We start from the raw sequence: 13,222 nt of genomic DNA on the forward strand, positions 1-13,222 counted from the left end.
ACTGTTGAGTACACACTCTTTCTGTGGACTGAATAAGTCCTCAGCAAACATCTTTATATTATTAACAGCTGGCTCAATAAATCTTAAAAAAAAACTAAGGGCCTCCTGCAAGCTAAGATTAGGTTCAATTACAGGCCTTTCATGGATTTATATTTTATTAGCCTTCTCCAATAATTGATCTTTAACATTATTGATATGCACCTGCCAGAAGAAATAAAGCACTATTTATTCAGTATGAGTTTTATTTGGCTATAAGACAGACTGACAGAAAGACATTTAAAATCGTATCTTTGACCCAGTGTTCACCAGCTCCAATGGGGACACAAACCACAAGCAACACATGTAACTCCTTCCCATAAACCCTCACTTACTCTGCCCAGTAACCATTTCATGCCAGAGAAAATAAGCCTTACAAAGAAGGGGAAAGCAGTCACCTTACTATGACTGAGGCTATTCCCTGCATGATACTAGACCTTTGTGAAAAAAGCTGTTTCCCACTGAAGACCTCTAAAAGGAAAGGCAGCAGGATTGATGGCTGGATGCGCACACCTGATAAATACCCATGCTCATCAGGTCAGAATGTAAAAAAAAGGACAAAGTTATAAGCAAGAAAAAGCGAAATAACTAGTCGTGGCAAGGTCTGTATTGAGAAAGGACTGAATAATTTGGAGCAGTTAGTCAGAAGACAAATATGAGATGGCAGATACAGGTATGCAAATGAGTGAAAGACAAGAAGATCTGTTGGATGACTCCTATTTACCCTTCCTTATAAAAATGAGATCAAAAGACAGTTTATATCTGATAAAAGGTAGCACAACATGCAATTAACTTGTAAAATTCATTGCCACGGGACATAAAAGAGTAACTGGAGAAAATTAAAACTGAGATTGGATGTTTCTCTCTGAATTACTGGAATTAGGTTTTTCAAATTCTCCTATTAGTGCGTGATTGTTTGTTTGAACTACAGGTATGAACAACCCACTGAGAGGACCCTGGCGGCATTCAGCATGCAGAAAAATACCAAACCAAGCTCCTGCATTACCCAACCCAGTGGGGAAGCAGCGCTATCTGTGGGCGCTGGGCTCCTACAACAATGCAGGCAGACTCCTACAGGACCTGTCTTCTTGCAGCCTTTCTGCTCACCCTCTGAACATGCAGGGGAGGCAGCTGGCAGGGTGTCTGGAAGCATCCATTTCATGTGTTCCCAGGTTGTGCTTAAAGCAAAGGCAACACAGCAGTATGGGAGCAGAAAGGCCAAAAAAACGTGGGATATGAAAAAGCCTGTCTGAAGGTGAAAGTAGGCAGAAATAATTGGGGATGGGCAGGGGAAAGAAGTAAAGTTGCTGAAAAGGGCAGGGGAAACAGGAGTTCTTTGAGAGAGAGGAAAAGCCTGTTTGTAAGTGGAGAGAGGGGTGATGGTGTTAAGAATCGGCTCTCAGATTTGCAGGGGGGAACAGGAGGTATCCAGGACCTACCTGAGCTATCCAGTGCAGGAACCAAAGGTAGGAACAGAGGTCCCTCAATCTTACCTGGCAGAGATAAATGCCTACACCATGTTTTCTGGGCCCTGAAATGCTGACTAAAATCAGAGCTTGCATTCCTGTCCTACACAGCCATTTTGGATGTCTACACAGACAGCATGAACACCTCCTGGGACTCCTTTGTTTCCATAAATACAGAATTTACTCAGAGATTTCCAGCCACTCTTTATCCCCAGCCACCATCTCGCCTGCATTGGTGGGTGGGTAGCCTACGAGGTACTACAGTGCCAGCAAGAAGCTTTATTTTTGGAGAATACTAGTGCTGTAATCCTGAAGAGAAGCAGGCGTGAGCACAGCATTAGCTCCAGTTTTCTCAAATTCCCCCAGCTGACTGGAGGCAGTGGTTGTCTAGGTCAGGATTATATATGGGGGTCTTTGTAACCTGCCACTTTGCTCTGGCTATGTGCAGTTCCTGGGGCAGGAGGGGCACATAGATTGCTGCTGTGATCTGCTGAGAAGTGATGGGTGCCCTGGAGCAGGAGCAGAGGTTGTGCCCTGTGCTCTCTGGCTGCTTTCGTTGCTCTCTTATTTGTCATCTGTGAGATGTGGCCCCCCTTAGTCCTCATGGGAAGGGCTTGGAAGTTGCTCTGTGCTGCAAAGGCCTGTATAGAGCAGAAATAACTGGGAAGAAAACCATAATTATTCCTTATGGTGATCAGGTGGGACCTGTGTCCAGCCACAGGCCACCTCGCAGCCACCCTTGAGACTTCCTGGGGTGGGAAATATGAAAAAAAAAAACAAACACAAGCTCTGTTCAGCACTTATCAGAAAGGGAAAAAATGTAATCTGGTGGCGCTATTGTAAACCCAACAAGACGCCATCTGAAAATGAGATCTTAAATACAGCAAGCCATGCCACTGTGCATGACAAGCACTCCATTTTCACCTGAAGTTAAGCAGTTCCCAGTGTGGGGTCTCACGAGCAGGCTAAGCTGGTGGCAATGAGCCTCGGGCCAAAGCAGCCCTGCCATCCCCCTGGCTGCTCCCCAGGTGGCCACAGGCCACTAGAATGAGGTGGCATGAGTGGGCAGCTGGAGCTGCCTCTTTCCGTGGCAGGGGTAGAAGGTTTGGGCCTGACTCAAATAAGCATTTACGCTGTTTTGGAGCTGATGTGTGTTGATTTAAGTGAGGTCCGGTGGGCGCCTTCCCTAGATATGCTGCTGACAGAACTGCTGTGCTTGGTAGAAATGTCAAATCCTCACTTTTGAGAGCTTAAGCAAAATCTCAAAAGTTAAAAATAAATAAATAAATAAATAAATCTCTCTTTAAGAGGAGACTTCAGGTTCTGGCATCCTGGTGCATAAGTGCTAGCTGTGGAAAGGGAGGAAATTAAGATGTGCAGGACATGCCCAATTTGCTTTCTAGAAATATGCAAATATTTCTACATAGCTGTATTAAACTTGAGATATAAATACTGTAACTCTGTTACACAATGTAATGAGGTTACATTGTAAAATCCTGCCTAATTGCTCTGTTTAACACAGCAGCTGTAAAAAGGAGGAATTTTAAACCCATACTTTTTCCTCTTGTATACAGATTTTTTTTTTTTTCTTTTTCTAGTGCAGCAGTTTGAGGGTAACCATTCAAGACAAGATCATAAAAATAGAGATTGTCTGTAATTCCCACTGGACTATTGCACCCATCAGGCTTCCAGTCACTTAGCAGTGCTGGTGACAACATGCAGTTCTCCATAGGGATGCAAAAGAATGAAAATATCTGGAAACTGAATTTCTTCAAGCCCTGTGATCACTTACAAGCTCATTGCAAGGCTGGATGAAGACACCTGTCAATCAGTTTGACTATACTGAATATAACAGTGGGAAAAGCTTGCATTTTAACCTGTTATCATTGGCAGTTAACAAATTAAACCTGAGCAGAGAACAGAGAGCCACATTTGAAAGAAAGAGCACTATTGCTAATCCAAATGAAAATGCCAGTTTTTCTACATGACAACATAGCCCATCAAAGTGAGGCCATTGGTTTCAACTGCCTGCGCCTACAACCCTCTTTCTGGAGACCTAGCTCAGACATTGATGACCAGAATAGAAATAAATTAGTCTTCACAAAAGACAGCAACAAAGCCACAACATTAAGCAGGTAATGCAGTAATAATTATAATAATGCTACTCAAGCTATAACCACCAAAGTAGCTGAAAGTCATGCAGCAAATATAAGACAGCAGCACATTGCCTGCTGTCGTATGGTGCTGGGTGAATGTAAAAGGAGCCAAGTGAGCACAAGGATTTCTCACTAAGTTTATTTTGATACCACTTTCAAGCCATTCTAGAAAGAGTCCTTCAGTTTATGCCAAGCATGAACTGCCAAGTGTATGCCCTCTTAGACCTCTTCAAAATTCTTCATTAATGTTCTGAGGTGTGGGGCTGGGATACCACATGAGAAAGCACAATTTTATCCAGCTAATACCTGCAAGAGTAAATCATGGCTCAAATAGACCAACATTTGTCTAATGTACTATACCAAGCCATTAACATCGAAATTTATGTTTATATGCTGCCACAGCACCCCTAAGTAAGTATTGGCATGTTAGTAACATAGAAGACACATTAAAATTACTTTCCGAAATGAAGTGATACTGCAAGCCAGTGATATCACCAAAAGGTTGTACACATGCCAAGGACAGAATAATGGGCAGTTGCAAAAGTCCAAAATAGCAAACATCTACTTTAATATGATGCTATTATGGACCTCAATGGAAATGTTCTTAAATGATTCCAATTTCTGCCTGGAGAGTATAATTCACCACTACAAAAGCAAAAACTGTACAGCCACCAATGGAGCAATTCTTCTCAAAGAGGAGCTAAGGGAAAGATCTGACAATGATCTGAGATGGGAGTTGCAAAGAATGTCATGCTACCAATGCAGTTGATTTGCAGCATGATAGCTGGAAAGAAGCCAGGAAAACTGAATATGTTCTTGCATGTCAATTAAGTTCTGACATGTTAATCTGTTACTTCATTAAAAATATATGTTTTTAGATGCTAGGGATGATGAAATTTGAAAAACAAACCAGCTATTTTACTGCTTCTGAGACTATGTGCTGAGGTAGACAGATAAGTGGATTTGGAACAATCCTGTCTATCTCTTTACCTCTCACACCAGTGTTTATATTAACAATTACTCAATTATTTAATTTTGGATTGGAGAAACATCTACACATATCTAAGGAAATTAAAGCAACCATCTCATCTATTGCTATGATGGGAATTCAGCTAAGTAAAGCAGGATAGGAATATCTGAAATAAAATGCAGAAAGGTAGTAAAAAGAAAGGTATTTCTGTGGGCATCTTTATAGACTGGACATCTCTAGTAGCAACAATTTTAAAGTCAGTCTCTGAAAAATATGAGCAAAATTGAACATATCAAGTCTAAAACCAGGAAATGTTAACTTTTTCTTGCTGTCAGTTGCTTACCTCCTTCTTCCCTTACCAAGTCACTGAAATCTTATGGTTCAAAAGTGGCAGTGAAAGCTCTGTAATGTATGTTTATAGTATACAATATTTTATAATACAAAATATATAATAATAATAAAAATGTATAAATTATATATATGTATTGTGAGATTCAAATACTGGAGATCATCAATCATTTTAAAGACTCTGTAAATCACTTACAGAATCTGAGTGAATCTGTACAGAGAATCTCTCAGTTATCTACCACACAATCTCAGAATCATCTGCCTGTGACATTTGACCTTACGAAACTTTCCCAGTAACAGTGAACAAATTAGGAATCATTAAATATTTTAGTGCAGGTACTAAGTTATATCAGTCTTATTTGTAATGGACATAACTACTTAATGTTTGGGAAAATATTTTCAATAGCTTCCTAAGAAACTAATTCTAATATCACAAATAAATTCTTCATAGTAAAAGGCCTCTGGCTTTTAACAGACTCTGTTATAAACTTGTCTTAACTCCTTGATTTGCTCCTGTCCTTCACATCCCCATGCTCTAACCCACTTCATCCATTCCAGTGTGGATCTTTACTAATTTGCACTGCTGGAATTCTCAATTTACAAGTGACTGATTATTCTTTGGATGAACAAAATCCAAGTTTCTTACACAGCAGATGAATACAATTAACACCAGGTGACAGGGAAAATCAGCATCTCTCTCTGGACCAATTAAGAGCTACTTATTGATGTTTGGATAATTTCAGTGGGGATGAGAGATAGCAATTTCCTGCTCCAAATCTCTCAGAGCAAGAATTTAACTACACTTTCTCCAGAAATGGGATTATTGGCTATTCTATATGACTGGGAGAGAGAGTACTTCTAATTTGAAGATAAAAAAATCCAGCCTGAATGTAAAATACTTTTCTTCAGGAAAGGGGAATTGGTATGAATGATTTTAATTTCAATTAACCAATACCTTTCAATTAAAAAACATCTAACCAGAAAACCTTCACTAGCCTCATTGACTTCCTTGATGATCAGACATCTCAGCAGATTCACAGAATATGCTCAGTCCTCATAGCAAAACCTCAGTCTCTAAGCCTCATGAAAATGAAATACGTTACTACTCACAGCTCCTCAGTAGGAAAGAAGAAAATGTGAAACACAGTTGAGTCAAGTTGCCCAGTTCATGGTAAGTACTTTTCTGCTCAAAATAATATGACAGTGACACTAACTAAAATCAAAAACCATGTCAATCAGGAATGCTGAATTCTTTAATATATACCAGAAATAAATTTTGTCCTGAACTCAGCAGCAAGAGTAGTAGTCAGCAAAAACAAATGTGAAAGAATAATGTCCATAGATAATGTTCAGAAGACATGGTGTTTCCTATGCATCTCTAAAAACTGTATGGCCAGGATGGTCAAACATGAAGACATTCCACCAAATAGTAGTTTTAAAAACCTATACAACTTGGGACCAATTTAACATAAAGAGCTACAGTGTTTATTGCACGTAATTACAGTTGCTGAAATCATCCAAGGATCTTTCAATTTCCAGTCCAAATACTATTCCTGTCAACATGTTTTCTGGAGTGAAGTGGACAGGATGTTCCTGAGATGAATTCAAGTTGGGCTGGCAGGAGAACATTCTCGGGAGAGCACCTCAACAAGGACATTGCTCCTGCTGAAACTTGGTCTTTCTGGGATTTATAATAAGATGTGATGTGAGATGTATCTCTTTGGTCAAGCATATTCTTAATTACAGACCATCACTGGGTTATTTAAAGTTCAAATTGTTCTGGAAAGGGGCTGTTTGTATTGTTTATCATGAGCAGCAGATTTACTATCTGGCTGAATTTAAACTGTATTATATGTCTAAATACCAAGGTAGCAGACACAACATATCATAACATAAATATATTGAATTAAAATAAATTAAAGGCTCAACAGATCTTTTCATACACTAGATATGGATTTGTTTATAAAGGTTTGACAAAAGTACTGTATGATGGCTCATTATCACTTTAATTAACGAAAAATAGATTCAGCAATATTCAACTGCCACTGCTATCACTTAATGCTCTGAAATGCAGTTTGCCAGCCATGAAGTTCAAGAGCCTGATTACACATAATGAACTTAAACTTCCTGTTGGGAATTTGCTCATTCTGCAGCCTCAACAGAATTTGAACTTGTGACATTTCCATCACGCCATAGTTTGACAAGAGGTAAAATAGAAGCAGCTGTGGGGAAACTACTAATGGAGTTACTGAAATCCATGAAACGTTTCACTAGGCTCGACCATCAGTAAGTCTACTTACACTGGAATAAGTGTTATATTGCTAGATGTGGTCTTAAATTTAAGATTCTGAGAAGATTCTGAAATTATAGTTTCAAAACCCAAATTTAGATTGAGAATTTGCATAACATTTAGGCACTAAAATTCTGTGCTCAAGTTCTTCCGGCTAAATGGATGGACTTGAGATTTTTTTTCCTCAACACAGACAGACAGCATTAGTGGAAGAGCAACTGAATTGCTACTGAAGACAATAAAGTACTATGTAAGTTAAGGAAGAGCTACCTTCCACTTAAACCACACGCAATAGAAGTCATAACAGCCAGAAGTTAATGAGAAACACAGGGTTTGCTAAGTAAATACTGTTATAAACTAAAAAGGGAATCAAGGCAGTTTGCTGTCGATGCACAGGACTGCAGGCTTCTCAGAACCCAGCAAAACAAGGAACACATTTAGTACAGTGATTCACTTATTAAAGTGTTATTAAAGTTATTAAAATTTGTGTACTTGTTTAGTACACAACTTCACTTATTAAAGTGAATTTGGTGCAGAAGATACAAATAGCAGAAAAACAAAGGCTGAAGACTGGAAAAGACTGGAAAGACTGGAAAAACAACTCTGATTACCTCCTATGCTATGGGAAACCCTTTCGTGAAGCATTATGACTACAAAATACTGAGATAGGACAGACTACTGAACCACAGCTTGATCTCCAGCAGACTTTGTAAATCAGCAAAAACTATGAAGGACAGTCGGAGTAGAGCCAGGTACCTGATTGCTGCTTGCTACCAGATGTACCATGGGACCATTGCTATATTGGTGCCTATAAGGGCCATTCTCAGAAAAGGCATTTAAAAGCTTTTTTCAAAGGGCTATACAAAATATTAACTGATCGGCTGATAACGTCAGCAGCATGAGTGAGATATTTCAATGGAACTGGGTGACTGAAGGGCAAGACAGAAGGGAAAGCTGATACGAGAAGCACAAGAAGTCCGGGAAATTGTCCAAAACAAATCTACTGATTAACTCCTTCCCCACCAATATCAAGATAGGTACTTAGGTACGGTAAACTCTGGCTGGAGATTTTATTTTCCACAGCTCAAGCACTGAAGCACATCCACCTAGACCTCTGACAAACTAAAGTAATATTAATCTATCCTTAAACCCCCTCTTGGTACCAGGGTCCAGAGAGGAAAACCTATCTAGAACACAAATAAATGAATATTTACTTCCATGAGTTCACAAATGATGTGCACAAAGACACCTAAAAATGGTAACCCATCTTTTATAATGGTGATCTTCAGGGAGCACAGCTCCTCTCAGGCATAGGCATACGCAGAATTCTTCCTGGGCATCAGAGTCCCAGGGACTCTGTAGGCAGTAGTTGGGAAATGAGGTGCCTTGAGTATTATGCTTCTGCACAGTATGACACAGCAACAGTGCTCTGCAGTGCTAACAGCTTCAGACTGATATGCCTGGGAAATTTAGGATTTAAAGAAGTAAACACATCTTTAAGTACGTGAGTATTCCTGGGAAAGTGTTTTATGCTTTATACATTATGTATACAAGCTCATACACCATCAGAGAAAATGAGGTATGGCAGGTAACTCCTGCCAGAAGAAAATACAAATCAAGGTTTAATACTGCATCATTATTCCCGTTTTTACAGAAATGTGGAACAAGGGAACAAAACTGGCAAATAATTTGCTACATATCTTCACTGACCCTGAAGCATACAGAATTGTTGATGAACTAATTTGTCAGGGTAGTGACACTGTAGACACACTAAGGTTAAGAACAGAGCTTTGGCCCTGAATACTACTTTTATGGTTATGAAGTTATTAATGGAAAAAAATAAAGGCTTTCTGAATGTGACCCTTGAGGCAATCCTCAGATTTATTATTTTTAGCTCTTAGACCATTCCTCTATGTGATTTGTGTTTGATCACAAAAATAATCAAAGAACAGATCTCCTGGAGATATATAGCAAAAATAATTAATATCAAACAGACTAATTCTTCTAAAATGTTATTTTTTCATTGTAACAATAAATAGAAAGAATAAGTGAACAGATCTGTAAGTAAATAATTAAACAAATACACAAAAAGTAATAGGTCCAAACTGGCCATGTGCTCTTAAGAGCACAGCATTGATTTCACTGCATTTCTCCTGAAGCCATGTCTTCTCCTAGGCTGAACAAACCCAGGTCCCTCAGCCGCTCCTCACAGGGCAAGTACTCCAGCCCTAAACTTCTGGATGGAAAATGTTTTTACAGCTAGGGATCACCTAGATGAACAGAGGTGCAACAAGAAGAGAAAACTACAGAGCAAGGAGGCAAACCTAAAATCAGGTGAAGTAAGCCCTACCATTCACTGCAGCCTATGCCAGGAGACCTGCCTGAACTATTTCACAAATAGCTGACTTTGTGAAAATTCATATGGTAGTGGTTCAAAGGAAAGGGGAAAAAATGCATTAGTCACTCTATGAAAGCATGCAGATCTTTGAGTAAGGAAGAACCCCTTCATTCACTTGTCCTTGGAATTAACACCTTTCTAGTAACTTCTACATGGCCAAAGTAGGTTAGTTTTACTAAATTAACACTCTGGTGTTTTCTTGCAATTGTGTGCTGAAAAAAAACTGACCGATGCATGAGGTGCATCACAAAATCCTGAAGTAACTAAGTCTGATTAAGGAGGGTTTGCTTGTGCCATGGAAAATGAATAGCTGAATTTCCAGGTTTCCCTTGACAGGTGGCCTAGTAAAAGCTGGAAAGACCTTTGAATTTCTTTACTGTGTTCTTTCAGCTGGACTTGGCAACCTTAGGGCAAATGTGTGGAACCTCGTGCCTGATGAAGCTGGGTAAGATACTTCTTTTGCACCCCCCCTGCTATCTGAACAGAACAAGCCCCGATACTTGTTCCTCTCCCAGTCTCATAAAATAGGTTAGATGGGGTTGAGACAGCCTGTGATATCTTTCCACCTACTTGTGCACCTCTTGCTACAGTCCCTTGCTCCACAATAGGATATTCTCAACAAGACAAGGTAAGGATTTACTAGGCAATGAGGCAGAAGGCAAAAACTTGTTTTAAACCCCTGCTCTCACCAGCACTCTTGTCTGCTACATCACTGGAAACTGAATAACTCTGTGTAGATCAGGACTGTATTCACCTATATGATGTTATTGTTATTCGCTGTTTATACTGAGACCTGTATGCATAACTGCATATGTGACTCAGTCGTGCTACCTGCTTTATAGATGTGAGGGACAATATGTTTCCTGCCCCAGTTGATCTATAAATTAAGATAAGATACAAGCAAATAAATTAATGGCTGCAGAGAGGAAAGAGGTTGAGAGACAAGGTGGGAGGCTGAGATCCTGAAGTTCCACAGGTGTTCTGTAAAAAGCTTTGCTCCAAACCATTAGAAAAGCAATCAATTATCAGATTAATTTGATTAGCCATCCTTGATTTCTACCTCTATTGGGAAACTTATAGAATGAATTTCTAGAGCAAAGAAGGGGAGGAAGAGACTCTCAGAATCATTGTAGAAATACGTTATAACCTTTGCAGAAAGTGGCAATGGAGGAACCATGATGTTGTCAGAAAATGGTATATGTTTTTAGGAAGGTTTTTAAATTTAATGAAGTGTACACATACATCTGTAGTCACAGAAGTTTAAATAAAGAGGATACATAATGTATGCACGTATGTGCATGGTATATTTGCATGCATGTAAAAGATGTCTCATATATGTGATCATTAAATGCATGTCAGCTCTTGTGTTTTTTAGTGAGATCAGCTCTTAACCTTTCATTCTTCCAGTATGCATGATGCCGGCTGTATGACATGCATAGGAAAATAGCTTCTGGAGAACATAAGAAACATGTACTGACTAGTACTTAGGAACATTGTGATTTTATATCTAGAGAAACTTTGGTCAGATGACAGGTGACAGACAACTATTCTGGATTTACACCTGGTTACTGTAAACATAATCTGATTCTATTGGTTTTCATTTAGAAGTAAAATAGAAGGGGGGCAGGGTTATTTTCATTATATATTTTTGTCTTAAACTAGAGTTGTGATACTCACCTATTACACAGAATGGTTTCCTTGCAAAGCGCAGCCTTCCTTGCCATCCTCGATATCGACAACAGCATCCAGCAGACCAGATACGAATAATAAATTCCAAACCAAAGACAACAATCATGACAAATTCCTGGAAAAGACAAATAAGAAAAATGCCTTTTACTGGTAACCAACATGGAAACATCAAGAAACTTATGACCACTGTGTGTGTCTAGTGATCCATCTTTATCACCAGAAGATCCCGAAGCTATGCTGGGATCCTGCTCCCCAGCATGGCCACACATCTACAGAAGAAACACATCCCACAGAGCTTCTTGGTGAAGCATCCAAATCTAACCCGAATAACATTAATTATCTGCTAAAATCAGCTACTACGTATGGGATGCTGAAAGGTTGAATCCTACAGAAGCAATAGCAAAGCAAAATTATCCAGTGACTGGATAATTTTGGACTTTGGACTGAGGATCAGACCACATGTGATTTACATAGCTAGTGAGGGATATATGTTATATATCCACCTCTATAAAATTACTTCTTATTTTGAAGGCTGAATGTTTTGGTAAATTTAACTTCATTATACTCCACAGTAATAGTACACAGGTGAACTGACTGAGATGATGAAGATGCATTTTGGTAATCAATCTTTTCCCAGAAGTAGGTTAAGATACATGCAACTGTAATTACATACAACGGGTATGTAATTGTTTGTAATACAGTAAAAAAATATTCACATTAGGTATAACTTCCCCTGAATAACTTATGCAAAAGTCTTTCTTTATTTGCCTGGTTTGCTTTTCTTTTACATTGGAATCTTTTTAAGACTGTTCTTTTCAACTTGTATAGATGCAGTTGTTACTGTGAAAAAAGTCAGTTCAACAGTGAGCTGAACAGTTTCAGCAACAGAGTTTTGAGCACAGTTCAGCTCTATAATTTAAGGAAATCTGAATCGCTACAATATGTAGTGACAGAGTACCTACATACTGGTACAGAATTATTTACTTAATTCAGATATTTTTCTAGAATGCATTAAGAAGTTAACCATTTTGAAATGGTGAAATAAAAATTTGTGTGTTAAGCAAAAGGAGAAAAATATTTGAAGAAGGTTCTTAAGCAGTTCGTCGAGAAGAAGAGGATAAAAGCCCTATTTTCTTTGGCAGCTGAATGCATTCCCACATTCAGGATAAAGCTGTCCATATCAGCCAATTAACTTGTTATTCCTACAGGATAAGGACTAGTGTAGCACTAGTAACAAAACATCGCAAGTAGACTTAGAAAAAGAAGACTGTTTGCAAGGGTAAGGTCAATCCAATATTGACTTTTCCCCAATAAACAGTTTGCATGTTTTTAGACTCTGAGACCCTAAAATCTGCAAGCCAGTAAGGCTGTAGATGTCACATACATCAACTCAGGCATTACTTTACTTGAACTAATGACATTATTAATATTTTGCCATGCAGTGGTGCTTTACGAACTCATGATTGACAGCAGTACATTGACATATTGTGAATTTAATTTTCTTTTGCTTTTTGCTTTCATAAAACAATACTAAAACACCATCCTAAAACATGTCAGTTTGTACTACTGCATTGGATTGAAAGAGTTTTTAGACCTTCATCAATATCTTCATTTCCAGTTTTGTAAATTCCATATTGAATTCATAAACCACAAAAGCAGAACAAGATCCCTTTGCTGGAATTCAGATAAAGAATATGTTAGTCACTTTTTTTTTTGTTTGTTTTTAGAAAAGAACACATGGAAAAAACAGTGTTATTGTGTAAGGTTTTCTTTTTATTCATCCTATTTTAGCAATCTTCATCTTAATTCCATGGACTGAGTTATGGCACAACTTTAGAAAGGATTATGTGCAAAATTGAAAAAGTTCTC

General features: G+C 38.6%; 1 protein-coding gene across 2 annotated transcripts in view; it reads right to left on the reverse strand.

Moving 5' to 3' along the window:
• Positions 1-13,222, reverse strand: part of KCNQ5 (potassium voltage-gated channel subfamily Q member 5) — a 288,690-nt gene that overhangs the window by 60,711 nt on the left and 214,757 nt on the right. For both annotated transcript variants that reach the window (XM_072036271.1, XM_072036272.1), the window contains exon 3: positions 11,342-11,468. In XM_072036271.1, the coding sequence (XP_071892372.1) occupies positions 11,342-11,468 (127 nt within the window). The remainder of the gene's footprint in view (positions 1-11,341; positions 11,469-13,222) is intronic.

The sequence above is a fragment of the Anas platyrhynchos genome, chromosome 3, assembly GCF_047663525.1.
Source record: "Anas platyrhynchos isolate ZD024472 breed Pekin duck chromosome 3, IASCAAS_PekinDuck_T2T, whole genome shotgun sequence".
NCBI classification, from domain to species: domain Eukaryota; kingdom Metazoa; phylum Chordata; class Aves; order Anseriformes; family Anatidae; genus Anas; species Anas platyrhynchos.